Source organism: Simochromis diagramma, unplaced genomic scaffold (genome assembly GCF_900408965.1).
Source record: "Simochromis diagramma unplaced genomic scaffold, fSimDia1.1 OVJJ01000669.1, whole genome shotgun sequence".
Classification (NCBI taxonomy): Eukaryota; Metazoa; Chordata; class Actinopteri; order Cichliformes; family Cichlidae; genus Simochromis; species Simochromis diagramma.
The window spans coordinates 2,984,547-3,008,235 of record NW_024387458.1 but is presented as its reverse complement, the minus strand read 5'-3'; the positions used below and the strand labels follow the sequence as shown (position 1 = coordinate 3,008,235).

The following is a 23,689-nucleotide window of genomic DNA, read 5'->3' as shown; positions in this document are numbered from 1 at the left end:
AGCTGAAAGGGCAAAAAAAAAATGTATTCAAAATTCGATCAAAAATAAATAAATTGCTGATAATTGCCCCAAAGCCACGTCTCTGGGGCAACTATTTTCTCGCAGATTTCAGTTTTAAGTAATTCTGTGCTCGTAATGAGCAATGAGGAAAGGCGGTGTGTAGGGGCGTCTGGGCCACGCCCCCGCTTGACAACCAGCACGCCTGGTGTTCGTCTCCCAGCAACCAGTCAGTCCGCCGCTACGTCCCGCTGCAGGCCGTCCGGACTCCCGGAGTGACAGTTACCTCCACATCCAGGCTTCCATGGAACCGGACTGGGACTGAGCCGAGGTGTCGCCATGAACGACCGGTATCACCGGGCGGCCCGGGACGGCTTCCTGGACGTGCTAAAGGAGGCCACACGGAAGGATCTGAACGCCCCGGACGAGGATGGGATGACACCGACCTTATGGGCCGCTTACCACGGCAACCTGGAGGCGCTCCGGCTCATCGTGAGCAGAGGGTGAGTTCAGAACCACAAGCACCAAAATAGAGAAAAGTACTCAAAAAGTTGTATAAAAATTATATATATGTGAAAGAAAGATAGATAGATAGATAGATAGATAGATAGATAGATTAGTTAATGTATTTTGGAAATATGGAGGTCATACATTTAAGATTTTTAATTGTGATTCACAGTATTAAAAATAATTAAATAATAAAAAAAAACCGACACAATTAAAATATTAAAAACCACTTAAAATAATGGATGGGTGGATGGATATATATCTACTTCATATGATTTTTATACTTCAATAAAATTCAAAATATTATAGGATATTGTATGTTTTTCTTTCTTGTATTTTAACTACCTCATGGCAATGAGTTGATGCTGAAGCACAGCAGCTAATCATCCATCTGTCTATCTTAAATGAACTATTTTTCCATCCTCATTCTGGTCATTATGTAACTTACCCATGGGCTTCAATTTGTTTCAACTCTTTTTTATTTATTTAGCTCCAAATCAAAACAAGGTGAAAACTATAGAATTATTTGACCCCCTACGAGCAAGCTCTTTGGCGACAGTGGGAAGGGAAAACTCCCTTTTAACAGGAAGAAACCGGCAGAAGCAGGCTCAGGGAGGGGCGACCGTTTGGGAGTGAGGGTAGGAAAACAGGAAAAAAAACACACTGCGGAAGACAGTTAGATATTAATAATAGCTAATGATTACCCAATGGCGTCAGCAGTAAATCTTACTGCTTCAAGTCTGTTAGCCAAGGTTCACTGTAAAACACCACAGTCTAGTGGCTGAAAGTAAGAAATTACTATAAATTACTGTAAGAACAATATGAACAGTTGAAGGAGACATAGTCCCAAATCTGAGGTAGTGAATATTTAAAAATGGGTTGCTCATTTGACAAGATAACAAACCTTACCTGATCACTTCTTGGTCTCCAGGTGTGGATTCCAGCCAGATTTCTACCTTTTATTAAAGACAGTGACTGTGGATTCAATATATACACAAGAGTGCTGCAACCGTCCACAAAACTCCAGTGTAATCTAAAGTTATTTCTGTATTATACTGGACAAAATGGAGTTAGTTTCTGTACAGTTTACAGAAATATCTAACCGCGCAGAACGTTCTTTAGTTTGTGTTTAACTGAGAAAATAAAACTGCTCCAACCCCCATCACTAATCTAATCAGCACTTCAAGAGATGGAGGCTGTACATTTAAACAGCCTAATTGCATACAAAGGTCACTTGTGTGTGCTGGCTATATATTAAATCTGACAGATGAAGCTTGGGCTGATCTGTGACACAGCAGAGCCTTAAATCTGATTGAGCCATTATACACAAGCCATTTTTACACAGCTCAGTTACTGAAACTGACCGGAAGCTTGGAGAAAACAGAGACAATCACAAACAGGTTTTAGGAGTAAGGCTATATTCAGGGCAGATAAGTTACAGATAGAGTAAGGTAGAGTATCAGAGAGCACCGTGTGGAGGCTTTAGGGCCCAAACAAAGCAGCGTGTTTGCTTCCTGCTCTCTAAGAAGGAGCATATTAACAGCAGGGCGAGGTGCAGTGTGTCATGCAGCTGGCGGCAGCTTTATAAAGCGTGCAGTGAAGTGCAGGGTACTGCAAAGGTCAGAGTGATGGATCGAGTGCATGCGAAGCAGAGACAAGAAAGCTGAGCAGCAGAGCGGGCATTACAACAAGAACGACACTGAACACAACAAGAGGGCAGTTTAAGAAGCAGGAACAGGAACGGTCATAAATCTACACTTATCAACCCCACTGACACTGAGCTTACAAAAGAACTGTACCTAAAAGTGGGCAAAATCATTATTTAAAGAACAAATATGGCTCCGATTACAGACGCAGACCTGACTGCACTGCCCTGACTGGCCCAGTTTGTGCTATTCAAGCTAAAACAGCATTTAAGCCTAGATGTGAGTTTTTGCATCATTTCATCATTTCAGATTTAAATGTTCCAAACAAACACATTTTAATAACATGAGTAAACACAACATGTAGTTTTAAATAATGATTTTATTTATTAAGGGGAAAAAAGTTATCCAAACCTATGTTGGGCTGTGTGAAAAAGTAATTGTCCCTCTTCATAAATCATGAGTTGACTGTGATTAACTACTTTTTTTGAAAGCTGAGTTCAGTTTCACTGCTACGCCCAGGCTTAAAGGGTTGCAAAGCCATTTCTTTGAACATAGCCAAAGCTTTCACAATGTGAGCCCTTATTCACAAATGGACAAAATCAGAGTGGTGAACCTTCCCAGGAGTAGTTGTTTTACCACAATTACTCCAAGAACACATCGACGACTCATCCAGGAGGTCAAAAAAGAACCCAGAACAACATCTGAACAACTACAGGCTCCACTCACCTCAGTTAAGGTCAGACTTCATAAGAAAGAGAGTGGGCACAAGTGGCCTCCATGGGAGAGTTCCAAGGAGAAAACCACTGCTTCAAGGAAAGAACCCAAAAGCCAATAAAAAAAATACCCTCAAGACTTTTGGAGATCTAAAGCTGACCCAAAACATACCAGCACAGGCAGCTCTGAATGTCTAAAAAAATGAAGGTTTTGGAACGACCTGGTCAAAGTCCAGACTTAAATCTGATTGAGAGGCTTTGGTATAACCTCAAACGGACCGTTCATGCAGGAAATCCATCAAATGTGACTTAATGAAAACAATCCTGAAAAGAAGAGTGGGCCAAGAAAGACAATGAGAAAGACTCATTACCAGTATATTGCACTTCTTGCTGTCAAGGGTGGAACAAGCAGTTATTAGAATTGGGGAGCAATTACTTTTTCACATTAGGCCAGGTAGGTTTAAATAGCTTTTCAGGAATGCAAAAAATGAAGAAATCAGGGAGGGAACAAGGACTCTCTTCCTGATTGTAAAATGCAACACATTTCTATAAAGAAACAAAAAACATGTAGATGGTTATAACATAAATCACATACAGGACTTTCACTCACGAAGCCTGGGCTCATGGAGGCCCCTTTGAGAGTTCTAGGTTCATTTATGTTTTTTGGCCAGGAATACCTGAGATAGGAACATTTTTAATTCCATGTATTTCTTTATATGTAAAGACTGAGACTAGTCTTCGGAGACCAAGAGACTCTTCACTAAATCAGACACTAGAATCAAAGAACTGAAAAGAATATCTTCTGTAGAAAGTCCAGATTTTTGTTTGGTTATATTGTCTTTTGGCTTTTATTAATTTTTTTACTTTATTTTGTTGCCATTGCCATTTTACACAAATAAAGAGAAATTTGTTCACTTTATATTTACACTTGATAAATGATAATGATACTGTATTTTCTAACTTGGGTCTGTCTCTGCTGAGGCTTTTAGCACTACGTATTCAGTACTATGTCAAAGGCCCCTTTGGAATGCGCTTCTGTTTCTTGGGCCGCTGCAGGTTTGCACACGGATTTGGGCGCTTTCTTCTTTTATTCCTTACCGATCAGTCAAAGCTTAGAATGGATGAGAAGCATCTGTGAAGTGCCACGTTCAGGTCTCTCCACAGAGGTTTGTGGGATTGAAGTGTGGATATTTAGAGACTTGTCCTGGAACTGCTCCAGTGTTGTCTCATCTGTTTGCTTTGGGCTGTTGTGCAGCTGTAAGGTGAACCATCCTCTCAGTCTCAGGTCTCTGCACCCTGACATAGAGCTTTCTTCCAAGGACCGTCACTTCACTGGCCTTCTCTCAGTTCTTGCCAGTTTCCTGTCTCTGTTTTTGCGGATGCTGCCACTGGCTTACCTTACTGTCAGGATGGTGTTAGCAGATGAAGTGTAGAGCCTGTTGTTCAGCAGACACAGACGCTGAATAGTTCAGCACAAAATGCTTTTCCTCATCCTCTCAGAGTCCTTTAAATCCTTTAAGACAAACTCTAAGAAGGTTGTGATGATTTTCAGACATTGCATATGAAGAATTTAAATCAGTCGTTTAAGTAATGGTGGAAGTCAACTTGCCATTGTTGAAAAGGGCTTTTTAGAGCCGTTCTTTTTGGGCAAATGTAAATATAGTTTTATGTTCTGGTGACCTGTAAAATGAAAATACATTTATAGACAATAACTGCAAAAGTAAGTGCCTAGGGGTGTTTCATGTTGCAAGATTTGTTTATATAAATACTTTGGATCTTGCAACACTGGTTTCTGACTAGTTGCTTTAAATGAGTGCACAAGGAGGACCATCGGAGGGGCAACTGCACCACCCTCCTGGGAAGAGCTGAGGAGAACCCCAGATGTGGGGTCACCCAGCAGCCACAGTGCAGAAGCCAGCAGCCAGCCACGCCAGAACGGACCGAGCCCTTGGCCCAGAGGCCCAAGGTGCGAGGGCCCCCACCCCCGGAAGGGGCCCGGCCGAGGCACGAGCGCCAGGTCCTGCCAAGCAGCCACCGGGAATGAGACGGTACATATCTAAGGGCCCAGCCCCGGACACCGAAAACCACCAACGCACCACCAGTTGAGGGCCTCAGTCACCGGCAGGGAGTGTGGTGAGGGGAGACAGGCCCCCACACCTGAGGGGGCCTGAGATGTTCCCAGAGAGGTGGAGTCTAAGACCTGACCTGAAAAATAGACACAGACAACCAGACACACACAGACACAAACATGCATTCTCACCCTCATGCACACATATACAAATACAGGGCACTCGCCCAACGTGGAGACAAACACAGATGGACAAACACACTCTATACCCCAGGTCCAGGTACCCTGGACCCTGTTACCCTTTTCCCTGAGGTGGAGACAAGCAGACCACCCCCAGTCCTGCAGCAGCAGGGAGGCCCTGCATCCCAGACTCTGACCAGATGGCCAACTTCCCCTCCCAGCTCCCCGCTCCTATGGCGAATAGAGAAGGGGTGAAGACCCCTTACCTCCCTCTGCCCGCTCATATGTGGTGTTGCTGCATGTGGTTCTCAAGTGCATTTAAAACACAGGAAGGGCATGATGCTTTCTGCCAGAGAGCAGCCGGTGTCAGCACGCCCCAAATCCTGAACAAAGAGTCTTCTGAATGTCCATAATGATTGTCATGAGTTGTCATTGTCTGTAAAATGGGACAGTTATTGTTCAGTTCCCAGTATTACTGCTGCTGTGTGAGAGCACCAATGACAAATGACACCAAGAAGACAAAACATGTTATATTAACTGCCAAGATGTGAATGGGTTCTACGTTCTGAACTAGTAGTACCTGTTTGGAGATGAAACCTGACTCTTCTTTAAGGGATTTTCCCATATGGGTGGTTTTTCTATTATGCTTTTCTGATGCTTGTGACTGCTTGCTTCAAAAGACAAGCCAAGGAATATAATCTCTGTCAGTGCCCATATGGAAAAGATATATATAAATCTTTTATCTGTCTTGTATGAAACTTGTATGAAAAGCATACAAGAGTGAAAACACATATAAGATCCCTTGAAAAATTATATAATGAAACTTGTATGTTTTGTATACTTACTAAAAAAATATATGAAAGTAATGAGAAAGTGGCCACTTTCATGAGTAAATCATATATGTTTTTACTATTTCTTTTCCATATGGGTGCGCCCCAGGGCAGCTGTGGCTACAATGTAGCTTGCCATCGCCAGTGTGTGAATGTGTGTGTGAATGACTGAATGTAGTGTGAAGCGCTTTGGGGTCCTTAGGGACTAGAAAAGCGCTATACAAATACAGGCCATTTACAAGCCAAGGAATATAATCTCTCCAGCATTTGCAGGCTAAACCCCTGTCCCAGTAGGACATACCCAGAACTCCTCACCCAGGAAGCATCCCTGTCAGATTCCTCAAGTGGCTCATTTTGATGCAGAGGAGTATCAGCTGTACTCTGAGCTTCTCTCAAATGACTGACCCCGTCACCCTTTATCAGTCTCTGTGATTGTTGTGGAGGAATTCTGGCCCACACTTTTCACCTGTGATACATAATTATTAAGTGAAGATGGAGACAAAAGCCGGGAGAAGGAGAAGACATGGAGCAGCAGCAGTCAACCTTCTTAACTATGAGCTAAAACCGGCACCTGGCCTGACCTGTGCTTGTTTTCAATGTTGCTTCAGTACATTGATGTATGCAGACACTCATTTATGCACAGCTCTTTTAAGGTCCTGCCACAGCATTCAGTGGGGTTGAGGTCTGGACTTTGCAGCATCTCCATTCGTTTCTTTTTTTAGGGATTCTGCTGTAACTTGCTGCTGTGCTTGGGTTGGTCTTGTTGCATGACCTGGTGTGGGTCGAGATTTAGCTGTTGGATAGATGGACTCACATTTGACTCTACAATACGTTGGTATAGATAGGAGCTAATGGCCGACTCAGGCACTGTGAGGTGCCCAGGTACAAACCAGCTCAAATCATCACCCCTCCACCATCGTGCTGACACTTGCTCATATGATGTGATTGGCTTGAGTCCACATGACTCTACCTTAGTATAGTTGTCTTTTCTGTCTAAACTTGATAAAAAAACATGGTTTTAAAATGAAACTGTGCTGGTGTAACTTCAGCATTTGCTGGACTTCCTTAGACTTTGTAGCAAGGGAAAGTTTGTGTAGCAGAATTGTCTTTTCCTGTCCTTTCAGACCAAGTTAAAACATTCTCAGATAAAGTAGAAATGTGTGTTTTAAATCCTGACTTCAGGATGTGGAAATCAGTGGGGCAATGACTGTGATGGTCCAGACAAGAAAGTTAACAAAGCAAACAATCTACATAGATCTATGCAAAGAAACAAGAAGTGGATGTTGTGTCAGCTGTGTACGCAATCATTTAGTTACCAAATTAGATGACAAAGAAATGTATTTTTTATTAACAGTAGAGACCAGGAGAGGTCTGACTGGTCCACGGAAACATCAACATCTGTCCATCAGCAGTGCAGTTTTTGCCATCATGTAGGAACCAGTTGTGAGTGGTTGATAAAAACATGTTTCAGCCATGTTTGCTGGGCTGTTTCTAGGAAACATTGTTGTCATCTCTGACTTACTGCTTCAGACAGTCCAGTTGCTATTTTGAGTTACTTAAGCGGGATTCTTCCTGTGCGTTGAGTGATATAGATTTCTCAGTTTTGTTATGTAATTGGTCTTTCTGGCAGGTAAATAAACACCCACATGGTTCGTCTCAGATATACGTGATTTCAAGTCCACACTCAGGGTGCAGCACCGCAGACGTGAACTGAAATCAGGGTTGGTGCCAATAAAGGTGGTGACCCTGCTGTGGTGCGTGGTAACACTGTCGCTGGGTGTCTGTGAAAAAAAGAGTCTGGGTGTGGGAGATGAATAATGCAGAGTCGCCTCTGTCATGTTTAACCTGCTGCGCTTCAATTATTGATCAGGACCCGGCCGTGTGGGAGGAGGGAAAACAGGAAGAGGAGGAGAGTTCACAGCAGATTAACACGAGTCACCGTTGCAGCAGCTGCAGGAGGTGGAGTTGTTGTTGTTGTTGTTGCTCTACATTAGAGTTGTGCTTTTCAGATGCTTCACTAAAATCTATATGACAGCTGTTTTCCAGCGAAATACTGGTACAGACTTAAATATGTGTCTTCCATATGCACAGTTACACTGGTGGATGCTTATAAAAACACCAGGTGTATGCGAGTAGTCAAATTCCTTTAAACACTTGGTTTCAGCCTATATTTTTTACACATGGCTCTTTATGATGTCATAAAGAGGTGATATCCGTAATATGGTCATCTTTGGTGGAAATGGATGGAACCTGTTCTAGAGTCGGCACCAAATAGAGTTAGAAGCTGTCTAAGTGTGTAAACTTTGTGTATAAATTCAACATGGCGTCTCCTCTGTTGACTTCTAGAGGTGACCCGGACAAATGCGACATTTGGGGGAACACGCCGCTCCACCTGGCAGCTGCCAACGGCCACCATAACTGCCTGTCCTTCCTGGTGGCTTTCGGTGCCAACGTGTGGTGTCTCGACAACGACTACCACACACCGCTGGACATGGCTGCCACCAAGGGCCACATGGACTGCGTTCGCTACCTGGACTCCATCGCCGCCAAGCAGATTACCATCAACCCAAAGCTGGTCAGCAAGCTCAAGGATCGGGCGTTTCGCGCCGCGGAGCGCCGGATCAAAGAGTGCGCAAAGCTGCAGAAGAAACACCATGAACGCATGTCAAGGAAGTTCATGAAGGAGTCTGCGGCCTTAGACAACTTGGACGCTATTAGCTTTTCTAGCTACACCAGCAGCAGCACTCTGAGCCGCAAGTTCAACACTGTCACCTCCAACATGCCATACTCGCAGGTGGTTGGTTTTGTGTTCAAAAGCCCTGATTTAGTATTAACTTCTGCTTTACTGAGCAGGGAACATTTTAGCTAGTATTTAAAGCTCTACCTTAGATCAATAACTGTCCCTGGACTCAGTTGCAGTTGATGGTCAGCCTTTTAACCCCCAAAACCTTTTAGTCTTAGTCATTTGAAAACAACATACTTAGCTTCTTAAATGGCACTGTTAAGCTTTTTATTTTTAAAAGAAGATCTATTATCAGCTCCATGTTTTCACTATTATACTCTACTAGAGTAACTTTGCGTGAATCCCAATTCAAAACAACCTTTATTTATCTTTTGCTGTGCTTTAATGCAACCCCTGTCAGAAGAAACAAAACTTTTAAAGCTAACTTTCCCCAATTGACTAGTCAATTGTAAAGACTGAGATTTCAGCGGGAGGGTGGGTGACCATAATTGACCACAGTGAGATCATACAGATAGACGAGCAGTAAAAAACTTGAAAACGTTGCAAGACTTTGCCTCTGTTTGAGTTTGACATTTACAGTAATTATTTACATCATCTGAAAGACCCCTGGGTGATCCACAGTGTCTGATTTGTCACTTTCAGGCCACCCTGCATTCGACAGCCAAGGGCAAGGCCAAGATACAGAAGAAGCTCGAGAAAAAGAAGCAGGTTGACGGTACGTTCAAGATCTACGAAGATGGCAGGAAAAGCGTGCGCTCGCTGTCTGGCCTGCAGCTAGGCAATGACGTGATGTTCCTCAAACAGGGCACCTACACCAACCCCAGAGAGCGGTCGCGGCTCAACATCCGTGATATGTTTCCCCGTGACATTGACGACGATGCTGACACCATCTCCCGAGCCATGAGTGACCCAGGCCTCCACGAGGCGGCTTATTCCGAGATCAGCGCAGACTCCGGGCGTGACTCGCTGTTCACTCGACCGGGGCTCGGGACCATGGTTTTCAGGAGGAACTATATGAGCGGAGGCATGTTTGGAATTGGGGTAGAGGAAAGCGTTGCAGGGAGTGAACCTGTGGGGAGAGCGCCTAACGTCCGACTGCGTGGAAAACTGCCTCGACACTTGCCCAGCTTCGATGAGGATAGTATTGGCAGCGCTTTGAGCCTGCAAGAAAGAAATCTGCAGGAGCTGCCCTGGGAGGAGACTGAACTTGGGCTGGATGAGGACATGGAGCCAGAGAACAATCCTCTGGAGACTTTCCTGGCCTCTCAGAGTCTCAGTGAGTTCATGCCCATATTCAGGAGGGAGAAGATCGACTTGGAAGCTCTGTTGCTATGCTCTGATACAGACCTCACCAGTATCCACATCCCTTTAGGGCCCAGGAAAAAACTGTTGGATGCCTGTAAGAGACGTTTGGATACTCTGGATGAACCAGAGGCCATTGAAGATACTGAGCTGTGAGCTGTGAAGCTCAGTATCGCCCATATGTCTGAAATCAGGACCACAGCTCTGTGAATTGAATGCAATTTGCTGCTCGAAATACAAAATAGCAAAAAGAAATATAGAAAATATTTTGTGCAGTATTAATAAAATGTCCGAGCTTTTAATGATAGCAGTTCTCTAAGTTGTGCATTATTTCTTTATATTTCACCCCAGATCAACCTGAGCAGAAAACAACATTTTTATGCCTGAACAGCACCATCTAGTGGTGACTTATCATATCAATTTAAAAATTTAAATCTATGTAGGCCCACCAATAGTTGGTGGCATTACACATTACAGTTATACGTAATTTTATTTTACCTAATTATTCATGTAATTGAATAAGATTATGTATATGCAGTGATGCTGTACAGTCGGTGGAGTAATGACAATTTCACGGGAAAGCTGCGACACCTGTATGTACCTAAACCTCAACCCTAATATGTGTGTTTTTTTTTATTGTACACTTTTCTTACATTTAAATGTTATTTTACCTCATGGCACATATGCAGTGGTGACTGAACAGTATATTTGTGATGTATGAATGTAGCCGCAGACAGAGTGACAAACAGTGTTGCAACAGTAAAACAATGAGGTGTCAGAGCGGTGCTAGATAACGCCGCTATCTCAGGTTACTGCAGGAGCTATTTGGTTACGCTGAAGGTCTGCTGCCGGCTGCACTCCACAGTACGACTGTGCATGAATGTACCTTTTTATGTTGGCAAAGAACTTTTTGTAATGATGCACTCACAAACGTTATTATCTTTTCGTAAAATAAAGGGGAAATTCTTATTGCGTTGTGCTTGAATTTATTCAGTGTTAATGAGTTTATTATCTCAGGACCTCTGTCAGGTTGATCATTATGCAGCACATATAAAACGTTATAGAGGAAGTCTATCAGCTGGTCTCGAACCATTTCATTTCTGGTCCTCCATCTCTGCTGAAGTTTGTCATTTTGTTTCTTTATGTTGTAGCCTCGTGTCTCTTTGCAACACTAACATTTTTAAGTAATATGACTTATCATTGTGGATGCATTGAGCTACTTTCTTGCTGTTCTTTATGCATTTTTGGTTGCTTTCTATCTTTTTGTAGCCACTTTGTCTGCACTGTATATCTCTTTGTAGTCCCTCTGTCTTTCTTCATTGTAAATTTGTGTCTTTGGTAGCTGTCCAGCACCTCTTTTTAGTCACTTCCTGTCTGTAACTTTAATTGCCTGTGTTGCTTTATAGTCTTTGTGTCATTTCTTGTGGTCCTTTTATCAATTTCTTTTTTGTCTATTGTGTCTTTTATGTCTGGTTGACATCTCTTCATAGTTTTTTCTTCTGTCTCACCGTAGCTGATTACATCCTGTTTGTAGCTGGTTTTGCCACTTTATGATTGTTTTTTTTGTCTCTTTGTGGTCACTTATGTGAAGGTTATTACATGAATCCTCCTGTTTGTAGCCACTTTGTCTGTCTACAGCTTTTGTCACTTTTAAGGTCCCTTTGTTGTTATTTTTCAGCATCTTGTGGCCATTTCTTGCACTCTGTAGTCATTCTGTCTCGATGTGGGGATTTTGTTGCTTTTTAGATTTTTGCGTATTGTTTTCTGTTTGGATGGGTGGTTTAGTCCATATGAAAATGACGCATCAATTTGTATCCGATTTATCTCTTTGTGATTGTTTTGTATACCATTCGTGTCATTTTGGTCTCTTGGGACTGTTTTGCGGTACTTTATTATTGTTTTCTACCAATTCAGTTGTTTTCTGTCTCTATAAAGGCCGTTTGACTGTTGTTTAACCTCTATAGCATCTGTTTGTAGTTGTTATGACTCTTTTTGAAGATATTTTATCTCCTTGTTTTAGTCTCTTAATGGATGTTGGCATCTCCATGTAGTTTTATTCTGGGTTTGTGTAGCTGTTTTTTAAAACATCTCTATGGTTGTTTTATTTCCCTGTTTATCTGCCTTTTGTACCTACACAGTGTCTAATTGTAGCAATTGTTAAAACCGCAGAGACTATCTTACTGTCTCTGCAGTTTTATTTCTTTCCTCTATGTTCATTTTCTCACTTTCTAGATTTCTTAGTTTGTTTTATTATCTCTTTGTGTTTGTATCTTTTGTAACTACCTCTCATCTCTTTGCCGTTCGTTTCTGTGTATTTTTAGTTGTTTTTTGCTGCTTGGTTGCTGTTTTTCACCTTTTTGTGGGTGTTTTCTGTCTATAGGTTCAAGGTTCAAGGTTCAAAGTTCTTTATTTGTCACATGCATAGTTATACAAGTATAACACACAGTGAAAATGTAGGCTGACACATGACACATGACTACTGCATATATATATATATATATATATATATATATATATATATATATATATATATATATATATATATATATATATGTATATATATATGCAGTAGTAGCAGCAAGCAGGTGAATTCTGCACATTAATATGAATAGACATCTGACTATTTTACAGAATAGACAATATAAACATATTTAAAATTAAAGGAATTTTAAATGTACATTGTGCCTGGGTTTAGAGTGTCTGGAAGAGTCCTGACTCAGTCAATTATAGATGATGTGAGAGGGCGGGTGTGTGTGTTTAGGGCACGGATGGCTTGGGGATAGAAGCTCCTCTTGAGTCTCTCTGTCCTTGCCCGGAAGATGCGGAACCTTCTACCAGATTGCAGAAGTTGGAACAGTTTGTTGCCAGGATGGGACGGGTCCTTCAGTATCTGCGCTGCTCTAGTCCGGCATCTCCTGGTGTAGGTGTGCTGAAGCGGGGGGAGAGCAATCCTGCAGCAGCGTTCTGCTGTACGGATCACTCTCTGGAGAGCTCTTTGGTCCTTCACACAGCTGTTCCCAAACCACGATGTCATGTTCTGTGTGAGGATGCTCTCCACAGCGCCTGTATAGAATAGAATATACGCGGGATTCTTCTCCTAGTTTGTCTCTCTTCTTTGAAACTGTGGCTCTTTTGTTTCTCTTAAGCCAGAAAAATGCTATATTTTGCATCCCTAGACAGTCCTTTGGATGTGGACCTTTAAAAATGTGTCCTTCTCTGGTGTTAATGGATAAAAAGCCTGACTCTGATAAGTGCTTGAGTAAAACCAACAAGCCGAGGCTGTGGGAGGATGTGTGTGAAGCTGTCAGGCGGCCTGGTGCTCTTCTGTGCCTCTCTCTTAAAAATTACTCGCTCTGTATCTTTTAAAGAGCACACTGCAGTCAGCGTGGCTTCAAGCTGAGAACTGTGGCCTCTCTCCAGAGGACAAAGAGGCGCTGACACCAGATATATGTATATAACTCACTACTGACTACTCTCACCTTTACCAACACTTAAACTAGCCAAAGAAATTCTCGCACATCAGCATCTTCTCCTTTTCATTCTGAACATTCGCCCCCTCTCTGCTGTGGAGAAACAACTGAACGGCCCCTGTTAATCAGCCCTCCTTTCTCACTCTGCTTTCCCAGGACATTTGCCAAGGTTACGGGGATGGGAGGGGAGGAGGGAAAGGAGCTAACACAAAGAGAGAGAGGAACAGAGCAGGGGGTGAGCGACATGCAGAATATATGAGAAACCAGAGATGAGCAAGAGTTGACTGTGAGGTAAGCAGCCGCAGCAGTTTTGAGTTGCTGCGCGTGTGAGGAGGATTTTTGGATCCATCCCATCGCAGGCCAACCTTACATCTTTGGGCAGTGGGACAAGAAATTCCTCTGCTGCTGGACTGCCCAAGGAGTCAGCTGACAGGGTGGAACAAGAAGAAAGGAATGAGGAGGAGGAGGAGGTAGGAAAGGAGGGTCTGCAATGCTCTTGAAGCAGCAGGAAGGGGGCTGGGCTTCTCTGACAATACACACTGTTGAAATGCTAACTTTGACCTGTGTACTGTGTGCTCAAGCTGCAGGGTTTATCAGCAGCCGCTCACAGGAGGACGCAACCTGCATGGTGACTTTACTCTAAGCCGGTGATCAGGATGCAGAGCGTACAAGATGAGCGGAGGGATGAGAGGGAAAGAGGAGGAGGAAGAGGTGATGAAGAGATGTTAATCAAGACGAGAGGGGACCCAAAGATTAAGAATGGAGGCGCAGGAGCTGAAGAGGTGGAGAAGGAGTCTCTCATGATGGAGCTGACGAGGCTGGTTCAGAAGGTGGTGAAGGAGAGCAGCTGGTGGGAGAGGAGGGGGGTCGATTGCAGTATCCTGGCAGCAGCGTTCCTCTGTCTGCCACCTGGTGAGGCACAACGTCATAGATGTGATTGCACCTGCATAGATGAGTTATTGTTTTGGAGGGTTTTATCATTTAAGAGACAATTATTTGTGTCAGTGTTTCTGTAATCGACTCAACCAGAAGCTCAAAGCCTGGGAGGCCTCTCTTACTGCAAACTTTTTTGTTGTCATAGACAGTAAATAAAAGATGGCCATAGCAGCTGTGATGTCACCGATTGGTTTGTAAAGTTTCACATTAAACCCTCAAATTGGGCAGTTTAGCTATGCTGGAATTTGTTTGTTTGTTTGTTTTAGAGAGCAGAAGTGCTAAGTTTTCATTTTACCTGGTTAGCAAAGTGCGCTCACGCAGACAGAGATACAGAGATAGTATTTTAACACACAATTAAAATACTATAAGTTTGCTCACCCAACCTCAAGGGAAGAATTTTTGACTTTCTCTTATGGCTTGCTCTCTGACAATGCAAGGCGTAACATTAGCCGTGTATAGTAATTGTACTGAAAATGCTCCAAAAGGAACCAACAGAACAAACAAAGTAGCTTAGAGGTTCGATTTTTTGACTTGAATGAGAGGGGGTGGAGCCTAGCAGACAGCTAGCAGCTACATTCACCTGTACGGGGATGTAGGCCTGCTACAAACTTAGTGTTAACAAAAACACGTAACTTTTTTATAGATCAGCCTGTAAACATGTTGGACATTTTAACTGTGGGGCGTTTGTGGAGCCGGCCTCAAGTGGACATTACAGGTACTGCAGTTTTGGGGACACTTCCGTGTTGCTTTAACATTTTAGTCCTGGACGTTGCTGCTTGTGTTTTACTTGGTTAACTTTTTTTGACAACTTCCCTAAACAATGCTGGCTCTGAGGACCAAATCTGGTGTTTTGCAGTCTCCCTGCTTTCAAGTCTGCGATAAACACCGGATAAAGTTTTTGAAGCTTTACCTAAAAATTCATCTGTCATATTTTGACATAAAGAAGGAAAAAACAGACTAGATAAATTTTAATAATAGTGGGAAATGATTGTGAGAACAGTGTGCCATCATAATAGTAAAGTTCAGGTGTTTTGCTTAATTTTGTCTGTTATGAAAGTCATAGTTTTGAAAAGACTGGTCATAAAATAGCAGCAAACAGACGTAAATCACAAAAGTCACAGCGATATCATGATGACTCAATATTTACAACTAAAACTGTCTCATTAGTTAATTTTTTATTTTCCAGAAATACACAGCGTAGCGTTTTCTCACCGTCACCCCTCAGTCTGGCTTTGCACATTCATGGAGTCTCATTTTATGTGGGTCACTGGTGGTCAGCTACTGACCTCATTTTGGACTGCTGTCTATTGTGACTCACGTCACTTGATCATTGGATCTGACAGCTTTAAGGTTCAGGCTTGATTCCAGACTCGTAGACGTAGCAGTAATTACCACGGATTAGTTCTGCAGCAGCAGCAGCAGCAGGTCTTTGTAACTGCTTTTTTGTATTTCGTCTTGTATTGTAAAATATAAATCATTGCCAGTATAATTCATATGTCAAAATGATTCACAAGTAGATGTAGTTGCAGAATGAGGCGGAGGGGTTTTCTGTCACTGTGTAGCACCGAGTTCGTGACTTATCACCTCGAAATAGGCTGCTTTGAAATAGGAGGTGCGTCATATTAGCAGTTTTACTGGGTTAAAAAGGGAATGTGTCACCTAAACTCTGCTGTCAAAGGCAGCCAGAGAAGTATCAGCAGCTACAATGTCTCATGTGTCTAATTAGATGTAATCCATCCATGCTGTTAACATTTGTGACAAAAACAAAACTGACTTTGATTAGTGGATTTAATGCTTCGTCTCATGTTCATCATCAGCCTGCTTCTACTGTATGCAGACACTAAACTATAGTAAACAGTACACAGTGACAGTGGAAGGAAGCCAGTGTGGTAACAGTGTCCACCTCCAGACTGTCATCCTTTCACCTGAGCTTCCTGCCCATCATGCTGGCTTCACATTACATAGTTTGACTCATGGTAAATGTAAGCATTTATTCTGATTGCTTTTCATTTCCAGTTCTTGCAAAGGTTTACTCTGATCATGTGACTCATCACTTGAGCCTTGACAGAGCAGGGAATAGTGAGCAGGTTCTATTTAAAAAGGGTCTCGGGTGCTCTGCCAGCAAAGAAGGTATAAATTAGAATATAATCCAACAGGCAGGTATCAAATTTATGTTTTAGTGATTCGACTCTGAGGCAGCTGGATCAGCAAGTGGGGGAATAGGTGGAGAGCGGGCAGGCAGGTGGAGTCCTGGTAAGCAGTTCCTCTGATTGCTGAGCTGGTGCAAAAAGGAAGACAAACAGGGTTCGGATGAAGTTTCCAAGTGAACCACAAAACACAGATTTTACAAAGGCGGCCTGAATATCACTACGCAGACAGAGATGGTGCTGTTACACCGCCTGTCCTTGATATACTCCTGATGACTTCATTGCAAACAGGTGCAGCAGTGACTCACACCCAGAGGCTCTGCCCCAGGGTGGAAAAACCCAACAAAGCCAGGCCGTCAACCCCACCTGAGAATAATGAATCAAAGCAGAAGAAAACCCAAACCAGTCATGCTGAACCGTAACAGGCAGCAAGGAAAATTTTAGAATCACAATTTATTATTGGTTACCTGTCCTGCTTTATTCAACAATGAAAACACAAAAGTAAATCTTTAAATAGTCGTCTGATGTCTTCCTGTTCATGGTGGCTATGAGAATGTTTGCTCACTGCAAACACTTATTGGCACTGAGCCTCAGCTGTCTGCTATCAAAGGCTGAAAGAATGTGTGTGAGCGATAACAGTAGATGTATACAGTCAATGCAGCAGTAATGCAGTGTGTGTCCTGCTGCCAGTCTAAGGTTAAAGAGTCAGCATCTTTAGGATCTGTAGCATCTTTATTCCCTGCGTTCTGTCTTGCAGCCTTCCTGCTGCTGGGCTCCTCGAGGCTTCTGGGGTTTTCTGCGGGCGTCCTGCTGATGGGCGTGGCTCACGCTGTCATCACCGTCAAGGGGACACATCTGGCGAGCCACGGGGCACTGAGCGAGTCGCAGGCCTGGGGAAGGTTCTGGGCCGTCTTTTTCATCGAGGTGAGATGTGCAGAAATAGACTTGAAAGGCTGTCATTAAGTACCTGCAGGGCAAAGCTTCTGTATTCTCACATGCAGCTCTGTAGCTGTGTGCTTAGAGCAGCAGTTGGACATTTTGGGACATTTGTTTTTTCCCTGCTGAGGGTCATTATCATGAATATGAAGCTACAGCTGCTGTCTTGTACTGCACCAGGCTCCCAGTATAAGATAATGGATTATTTTAAATTGTGAATCATGCAGATCTACTCTAGTAGAATCTAAGAACAAATACAGTTGTGGGAAATAATGAATTGACAACAACCAAAGATCCATAAAAACATGTTTTTAATTGATTTGCATGTCATGGAACGACGCAAGTATTTGATCTCAGAGCAAAACATGACTTAGTACTTGGTGAAGACACCTTTGTTGATGCTGGTCACCAGGTTTGTGCACATCTCAGGAGGGATTTTAGCCCACTGATGTGGGCTAAATGAAACTGTGTGAATCCCTCTTGGCTGCCGCCTGTCATCTTGAAGCTTCAGCTCCTTCTGCAGATCCCTCTCTACCCTTAGCAGAAAAACAGCCCTAAAGCATAATGTTTCCACCTGATCCAACACATTTCTCATGATCATCCTCACCCCATGAGCAGCAACTGTTACCTCCTCACCAAGCTTCTTGCTCATGGTCTTGTCGGCCATTGCACCCTTGTCCAGCTCTACAATCTTGTCTGTCTCTCTATTAAACATGAAACTACCATAAATATTAGAGACTCTTCATCTCTTGATAAGTGAAATTCAGAAGTAGATCAAATGATAATTTCTCTTACTGTATGTAGAGCTAGAAATGAGAAGAAAACATCACCACTTAATTTCTAAGTGGTTGTATTATTCCAAGAAACTATGTAAGAGTAAATAGTTGCATCATTTTAAATGGATACAGCTCTGAATCACACCCTCCTCATTTGGTGATTTGCTCACAGTTTCATCAGATTAGGATTTCATGACTCTGTTTTTCCAGGACTTTTATGGCTGGATGAATGTAACGATATACACGCTGAGCTGATAGCAGCGCTCTGATTTCACCAGAGCTGCCAAAACCTTCATGTATATGCTGTTCATTCTGAAGAGCCTCTGTGAAATTAATAAAAAATGCTAATGTTTTTCTTTACACATTTTAAAAACATTGAACATAAATAGTTCACTAGTCTTTACAGCGTGTTGTTTCACATGTCCTCTGAGTGCCTGTGCAGCAGTGTCCAATATCCTCCCCGTCTGGTGTGTATTTCAGTGCACTCTTCATCTCCACATGGACACAGACTTTGTTTTATTTAGGATTTAGCGGGTTAGCCATCACTGATCGCAGGAAACACCACTGGTGTAATTAATGTTGCTCGGCAAGCTTCTGACTTAATTACAAGCTAAACTCCCCCAAACTGCTGTTTTTACCATGCTGCAGGGTTTGACAGGGAAACACTGCAACACGTATAAATGTACCTAAATAAAAGTCATCATGACCTTCATAAGGTGGTGAAGCAGACAATTGATATTCAGTTATTCTGAATATCCCACTGCTGTTGTTGTTGTTGTTGTTGTTGTGGGTGCTTATCAGGCAGTATATGCATGAGTGTATGATGATTTATGGTGTATTTGGTCCTTTATACTAGCTGCTGTAAGACTTTATGATTTTTAATGATTTTCACCACAGGTTTGCATTTGTTGTTGGCTTTTTTGTTTAGTTCTGTATTTAATTTAAACTTTATTAGGAATTAATATTGTTTTGCTGTATAGGGTGTGGGGTGGTGTGTGTATTAAGGCTGTCATGGCAATGCCATTAACTGCACAGGATTATTAAAGGATCTAAATATCTGTTTGCTGAGTTTGTGCAGCTGCTACCTTAGCTAGGTCTCTCTCAGTCTTTGAGTCTCAACATTAGCTTTTGGTCATAACTTCAAGTTATCAGCGAACACTATTACGCCTATTTAGCAAGCTGCATCAATACAATCTACAGCTGCAATGCACGGACACATATAGCTGCTATTGGTGTATTAAATAAGCAACAGACTGACAAAATATTCCAATTTTTCTTAACAATATTGGAGCACAAATGTCTTGGACCTCCTGTGTTAGGCACACAAAGCATGTTTATTCCTTCAACCCCGAAGGTTACAACCTGCTATAAACAGCAATGTCTGCAAGAGTGAATGAAGCAATGCGCATTATAAATGATATGATTAATAAGCTTTAATGACCTTTGGTTGATTATTAATTGCTAAGAATATCCAAATCTCTTCTGACCATTGCCCTTTCCAGCTGTTAGCGGAGCTTGATAATGTTCATTGACTGTTTCACGTGCTCCATCATTGCTGGTTTATTGAACACCTCCACTTGTTCTTCATCCCCTCAGATCTGTGGCTCATTCTCGGCACGAGCCGGGATTCAGGGCCACATTAAGATGCATCACGCTCACACTAATGTCATTGGACTGGGTGACTCCAGCGTGTGGAAGGTGCCCTTCCTACCCCGCATCATCTACCTGTTCATAGCCCCCCTGGCCGTGCCGATCATCACTCCGCTTGTTGCGCTCGGTAAGAGGTGCCAGAGGACCAAAGACGAGCCGTGTTTGCTTCAAGGTTAAATGTGAAACTCAGCATAAAGTTGAGACACTTTTTAAACCTTGTGATCCTCCTCGAGTCTCTGTCTTACTTGTCTGTGTCACTGCAGTGCGAGTTTACTCTCATGCACACTCTCATGGTTTTGCAGCTCAGCTCAAAGGACAATCTTTGGCCCACATCCTTAGGACCATCCTGATGGTAACCCTGGGCCTGTATTCACAGTACTGGCTGCTCATCAATGTCTCCGGGTTCACGTCGCCTTACGGGGCCTTGCTGTGTATGCTCGTGTGCAGGGCGATGTTCTCCGTGCCGTATATCCACGTCAACATCTTCCAGGTGAGAACACGGTATCTGTAGCTGAGAATTCAGCCTGCTGACACCTATAAGACACAGTTACAGTGAATTTTGTTTGTGACGTCTTGTATTTCATATTCAGCTCAAAATGATGTCATTTTGTAGCTAAACTATTCAGATAGCTGTGAAGCTCTGATGTATGTAGTTTTAATTGGATTATGTTGGTGTCCAATTAGTTTCCAACTAGTTTTATATAAAATCTTCATGTCTTTGAACATTTAGAGAGCAGTAAGATGACAGATATTAAAATAAGCGCCAAGCTTTTAATGATCCTCCTTCTGAATATGAAGATCAGTAAAAATGACTCAAAGTGGCTGACTGGGACCATAATCTCATCAAGAAAATGTCTAAGCGATTTCCCCCTGCAGGAAAAAAGTGTATTCCTCATCTGGGTGTCAAGAATGCCCTTGTGACTGCTTTCACAGCATATTGCTGTGCTGATCATTTGAATTGAAGTGACACTCTGCCAGTAATCTCTGTGCCGTAGCTAAACTGTGAGAACAACCTAAAAATGCAGGTTTTCCTTCAAAGTAAAAGTTGTGCCTTTTGAAACGGTTGGCTGAGGTGCAGCTTTTACTTTTTCAAGATTTGCCACCACTGGAATACCAGCAATACCACTTCATCCAGCAACAACCAGCCTCCAGAAACTGCTGCCACACAAACGGTGGCCCTGTCGTGCCCAATATGTAGTAAAACTCTTGAAAAATGTGCGTTTGAGAAACCTCGCTAGTGTCGAATATTGCTGCCTAGTGGTCATTAAAAAGAAAGCACACACGTCTGTTACCCAGGTTTTGTTAATGGCATTTCAGATGTTCCTACTTCCAGTTAGATTCTGGATTTGTAACATAACTGATAGAAGCACTAGATCCAAAATAAAACAAGAATTATGCTTTTTTTATTTTATTTTTTTAAATAGTGTTTTTAAATTGCCACATCTTAGAGAACTTTAGATGATTATGAATAGATACATGTATCTCATCAGTATCCATTAATAGCCACACCACATACCTTTATACTCTTTGGTCTTGAATTGGGGAAAACATAAGTAATTTATGCACGTGTATTCGTCACTTCTCACAGATTTATGTGCTCGGTTCATGTGAAATGATCATAAGGGTGTTTTTTGTAACAGGGTCTTTTGAGGAGCTTGAATGCAGCATTGTGTTCTCAGAGCAGGCAGTGAACTAAAGGGATAAAAAGAAACAATTCATGCATGATTTTCCCAGATGGATGCCTGCAGGTCATTGTGTATTGTTCGGATCAAAGCGTGTGAAGGTGGATTAGAAAACACAGGTTCTTGAAGAGAAGTCAGCAGTGTACCAGTGGAAAGTGTTTGTTCTTGCTGGGGGGTTCGGATCAAAAATCTGTCCTCCCAGCTCTCCTGGGGTTTTGCTGGCCGACGTCCAACACTAACCTCCACCCCACCCCGCTGAACTCCATGATCTCTGTCTGACGATAATCTTTGAGACTACACAGAAATTACACTAAACACTTTGTGTTGTAATACAAAGAATCTGAGCTTAATTAAAATATCTTTTAGTGTCCCCTAACCATCACACCCCTGCCAGCAGTCTGAAATGCTGGTAGGGGTGTGCGTGGATCGATGCTTTGTGTTGTTCGTGCCAAATTCGAGCCCTAAATATCGCAGCAGAAATCGAGACTCATGAGACCAGTGTTGGGAAGCTTGTGTGAATTGCAGCTTCAGTTTCCTGTTCTTAGCTGACATGTCTCCGTGCCTAAATTTCAATTCAATTACAATTCCAGGTCTTTTATTACTGACGAAAAAGAACTTTGGATTGACCCGTAGTTAAACAGGTGTACCTATTAACATGGCTGGCAAGAGTACAATAGGCCACATAACTTGTGATGACAAACTGTTTCTAATTGCAGCATATCGGTCTGCCGATGTTTTCTCCAACTCGTCGACCAAAGAGGATTCACCAGATGACCCACGGAGTCCTGAACCTGCCGCGAAACCCTCTGCTGGACCGGATCTTTGGACACTCGCTAATCAACTGTCACGTGGAGCACCATCTCTTCCCCTTTCTGTCAGACAACATGTGTTTAAAGGTGGGACATCACAGATGAATATATTTACCTGCTTGTTGCAGAACTGTTGGATTCTTCTGCAGAGCAAAGGGCACAAACAAAACGAGAGCACACAGTTTAAAAAGTGACCATCACAGAACTTTGGATAATTATTAAATTGCTAAATGTATTTGCGTATTTCCCACTATGGTTACTTTGTTCCTCTTGTGCAGGTGAAACCTGTTGTGTCCAAATACCTGACTGAAAAGCAGCTTCCATATCAGGAGGACACCTACTCGTCCCGCCTGCACCTGTTCTTCCACAAATACCAGGAACTGATGGTGTTTGCCCCACCCATCACAGAGCTGGTGGGGGTGCAGTGACAGAGGGAGGGCGAGCAGAAGAAAAAACCTGTTCGGACTAATGACCTCAGCCGCTCAAAAGCACAAGTATTTCTGCTGCCGCAGTTTGAACCTCTAACACACGGAATAGGTCCTGAATCGATGCGCAGTTTCTAATCTTAGGAAATTAACCCCACGTCTTAACGATCATATCAACTGAATGAATATCCTACACCTTTAGAGCTCATTTAACACAAAGAAGAATCAAACACTGACCTGACTGTAGACACTGGGAGCTGAATTAAACAAAGCTGTGCAGCTGACCTGGGGCCTGCCTCATGAACAAATACAACAAAGTGAGCATTGTGTGAAGAAATTGTAGAGTCCTGCTTTGAAAATCTGAGACAACCCGAGCACTTTGGCTAGAAATAACCCCAAAATAAGAATGTTTCCAAAAGTAGAATAGAGGACAATACTACTTTTGGGAACATCAATGGAGGGGTGACGACCATTTGTGTTTTTAAAAAAAGATGTGACAAGAAATAACATAAAATGTTTAAACTGAGGTTTAATCTGCACCACATTTACTCTAATATTTAGGCTATTTAACCAAGTGTGCAGCTCCTTGCTGTAAAAGAGACCCAAAGGGGAGCAGAAGCAAAAAAAAAAAAGTCATGAAAATACAACCAGTTTAATAAAACCACAAAAAACTGATGACCACGTACTCAGGGTGGAGGTGTGGTCTGATACTGTGGGAAATGTCTTTGTGTGCAACAGGATGACAGAGTCAGAACAAAATCATTGACAGATTACTGCAAACATCTCTTATCTCTTAGTACTTTCACTGGTACACTTCTGTTAGGTGTAAAGGAGACAGGTGTAATTACGTTGCATTTGGGTGCAGTGGCCTC

General features: G+C 42.6%; 2 protein-coding genes across 3 annotated transcripts; both read left to right on the top strand.

The window, feature by feature from the left end:
* The first annotated feature begins 40 nt into the window (after positions 1 to 40).
* Positions 41 to 12,279, top strand: LOC120723115 (Usher syndrome type-1G protein homolog). Of its 2 annotated transcripts, none has more exons than XM_040014438.1 (3): positions 41 to 500; positions 8,288 to 8,738; positions 9,327 to 12,279. In XM_040014438.1, the coding sequence occupies exons 1-3, from the start codon at positions 337 to 339 to the stop codon at positions 10,140 to 10,142; spliced, it is 1,431 nt and encodes a 476-aa protein (XP_039870372.1). In that variant the 5' UTR covers positions 41 to 336; the 3' UTR covers positions 10,143 to 12,279. The 2 variants fall into 2 exon arrangements, with proteins under 2 accessions (XP_039870372.1, XP_039870373.1); XM_040014439.1 differs by having other exon boundaries at positions 46 to 500; positions 8,288 to 8,735; positions 9,327 to 12,274.
* A 1,714-nt stretch (positions 12,280 to 13,993) lies between these two features.
* fads6 (fatty acid desaturase 6) lies at positions 13,994 to 23,489 on the top strand. The gene is made up of 6 exons (XM_040014300.1): positions 13,994 to 14,368; positions 17,297 to 17,463; positions 19,848 to 20,028; positions 20,204 to 20,391; positions 22,300 to 22,479; positions 22,671 to 23,489. Exons 1-6 carry the CDS (start codon positions 14,113 to 14,115, stop codon positions 22,818 to 22,820), a joined length of 1,122 nt encoding a protein of 373 aa, XP_039870234.1. The 5' UTR covers positions 13,994 to 14,112; the 3' UTR covers positions 22,821 to 23,489.
* The last annotated feature ends 200 nt before the right edge of the window (positions 23,490 to 23,689 follow it).

What these genes read in the sequence shown, in the direction of transcription:
- LOC120723115 (XM_040014438.1), top strand. Translation starts at nt 337, where the DNA reads ATGAACGACCGGTATCACCGGGCGGCCCGGGACGGCTTCCTGGACGTG. An exon ending in CGGCTCATCGTGAGCAGAGG is followed by an intron (nt 501 to 8,287) that starts GTGAGTTCAGAA and finishes GTTGACTTCTAG; the next exon opens with AGGTGACCCGGACAAATGCG. An exon ending in ACATGCCATACTCGCAGGTG is followed by an intron (nt 8,739 to 9,326) that starts GTTGGTTTTGTG and finishes TGTCACTTTCAG; the next exon opens with GCCACCCTGCATTCGACAGC.
- fads6 (XM_040014300.1), top strand. Translation starts at nt 14,113, where the DNA reads ATGCAGAGCGTACAAGATGAGCGGAGGGATGAGAGGGAAAGAGGAGGA. An exon ending in GGGCCGTCTTTTTCATCGAG is followed by an intron (nt 17,464 to 19,847) that starts GTGAGATGTGCA and finishes TCATCCCCTCAG; the next exon opens with ATCTGTGGCTCATTCTCGGC. An exon ending in TCCACGTCAACATCTTCCAG is followed by an intron (nt 20,392 to 22,299) that starts GTGAGAACACGG and finishes TTCTAATTGCAG; the next exon opens with CATATCGGTCTGCCGATGTT.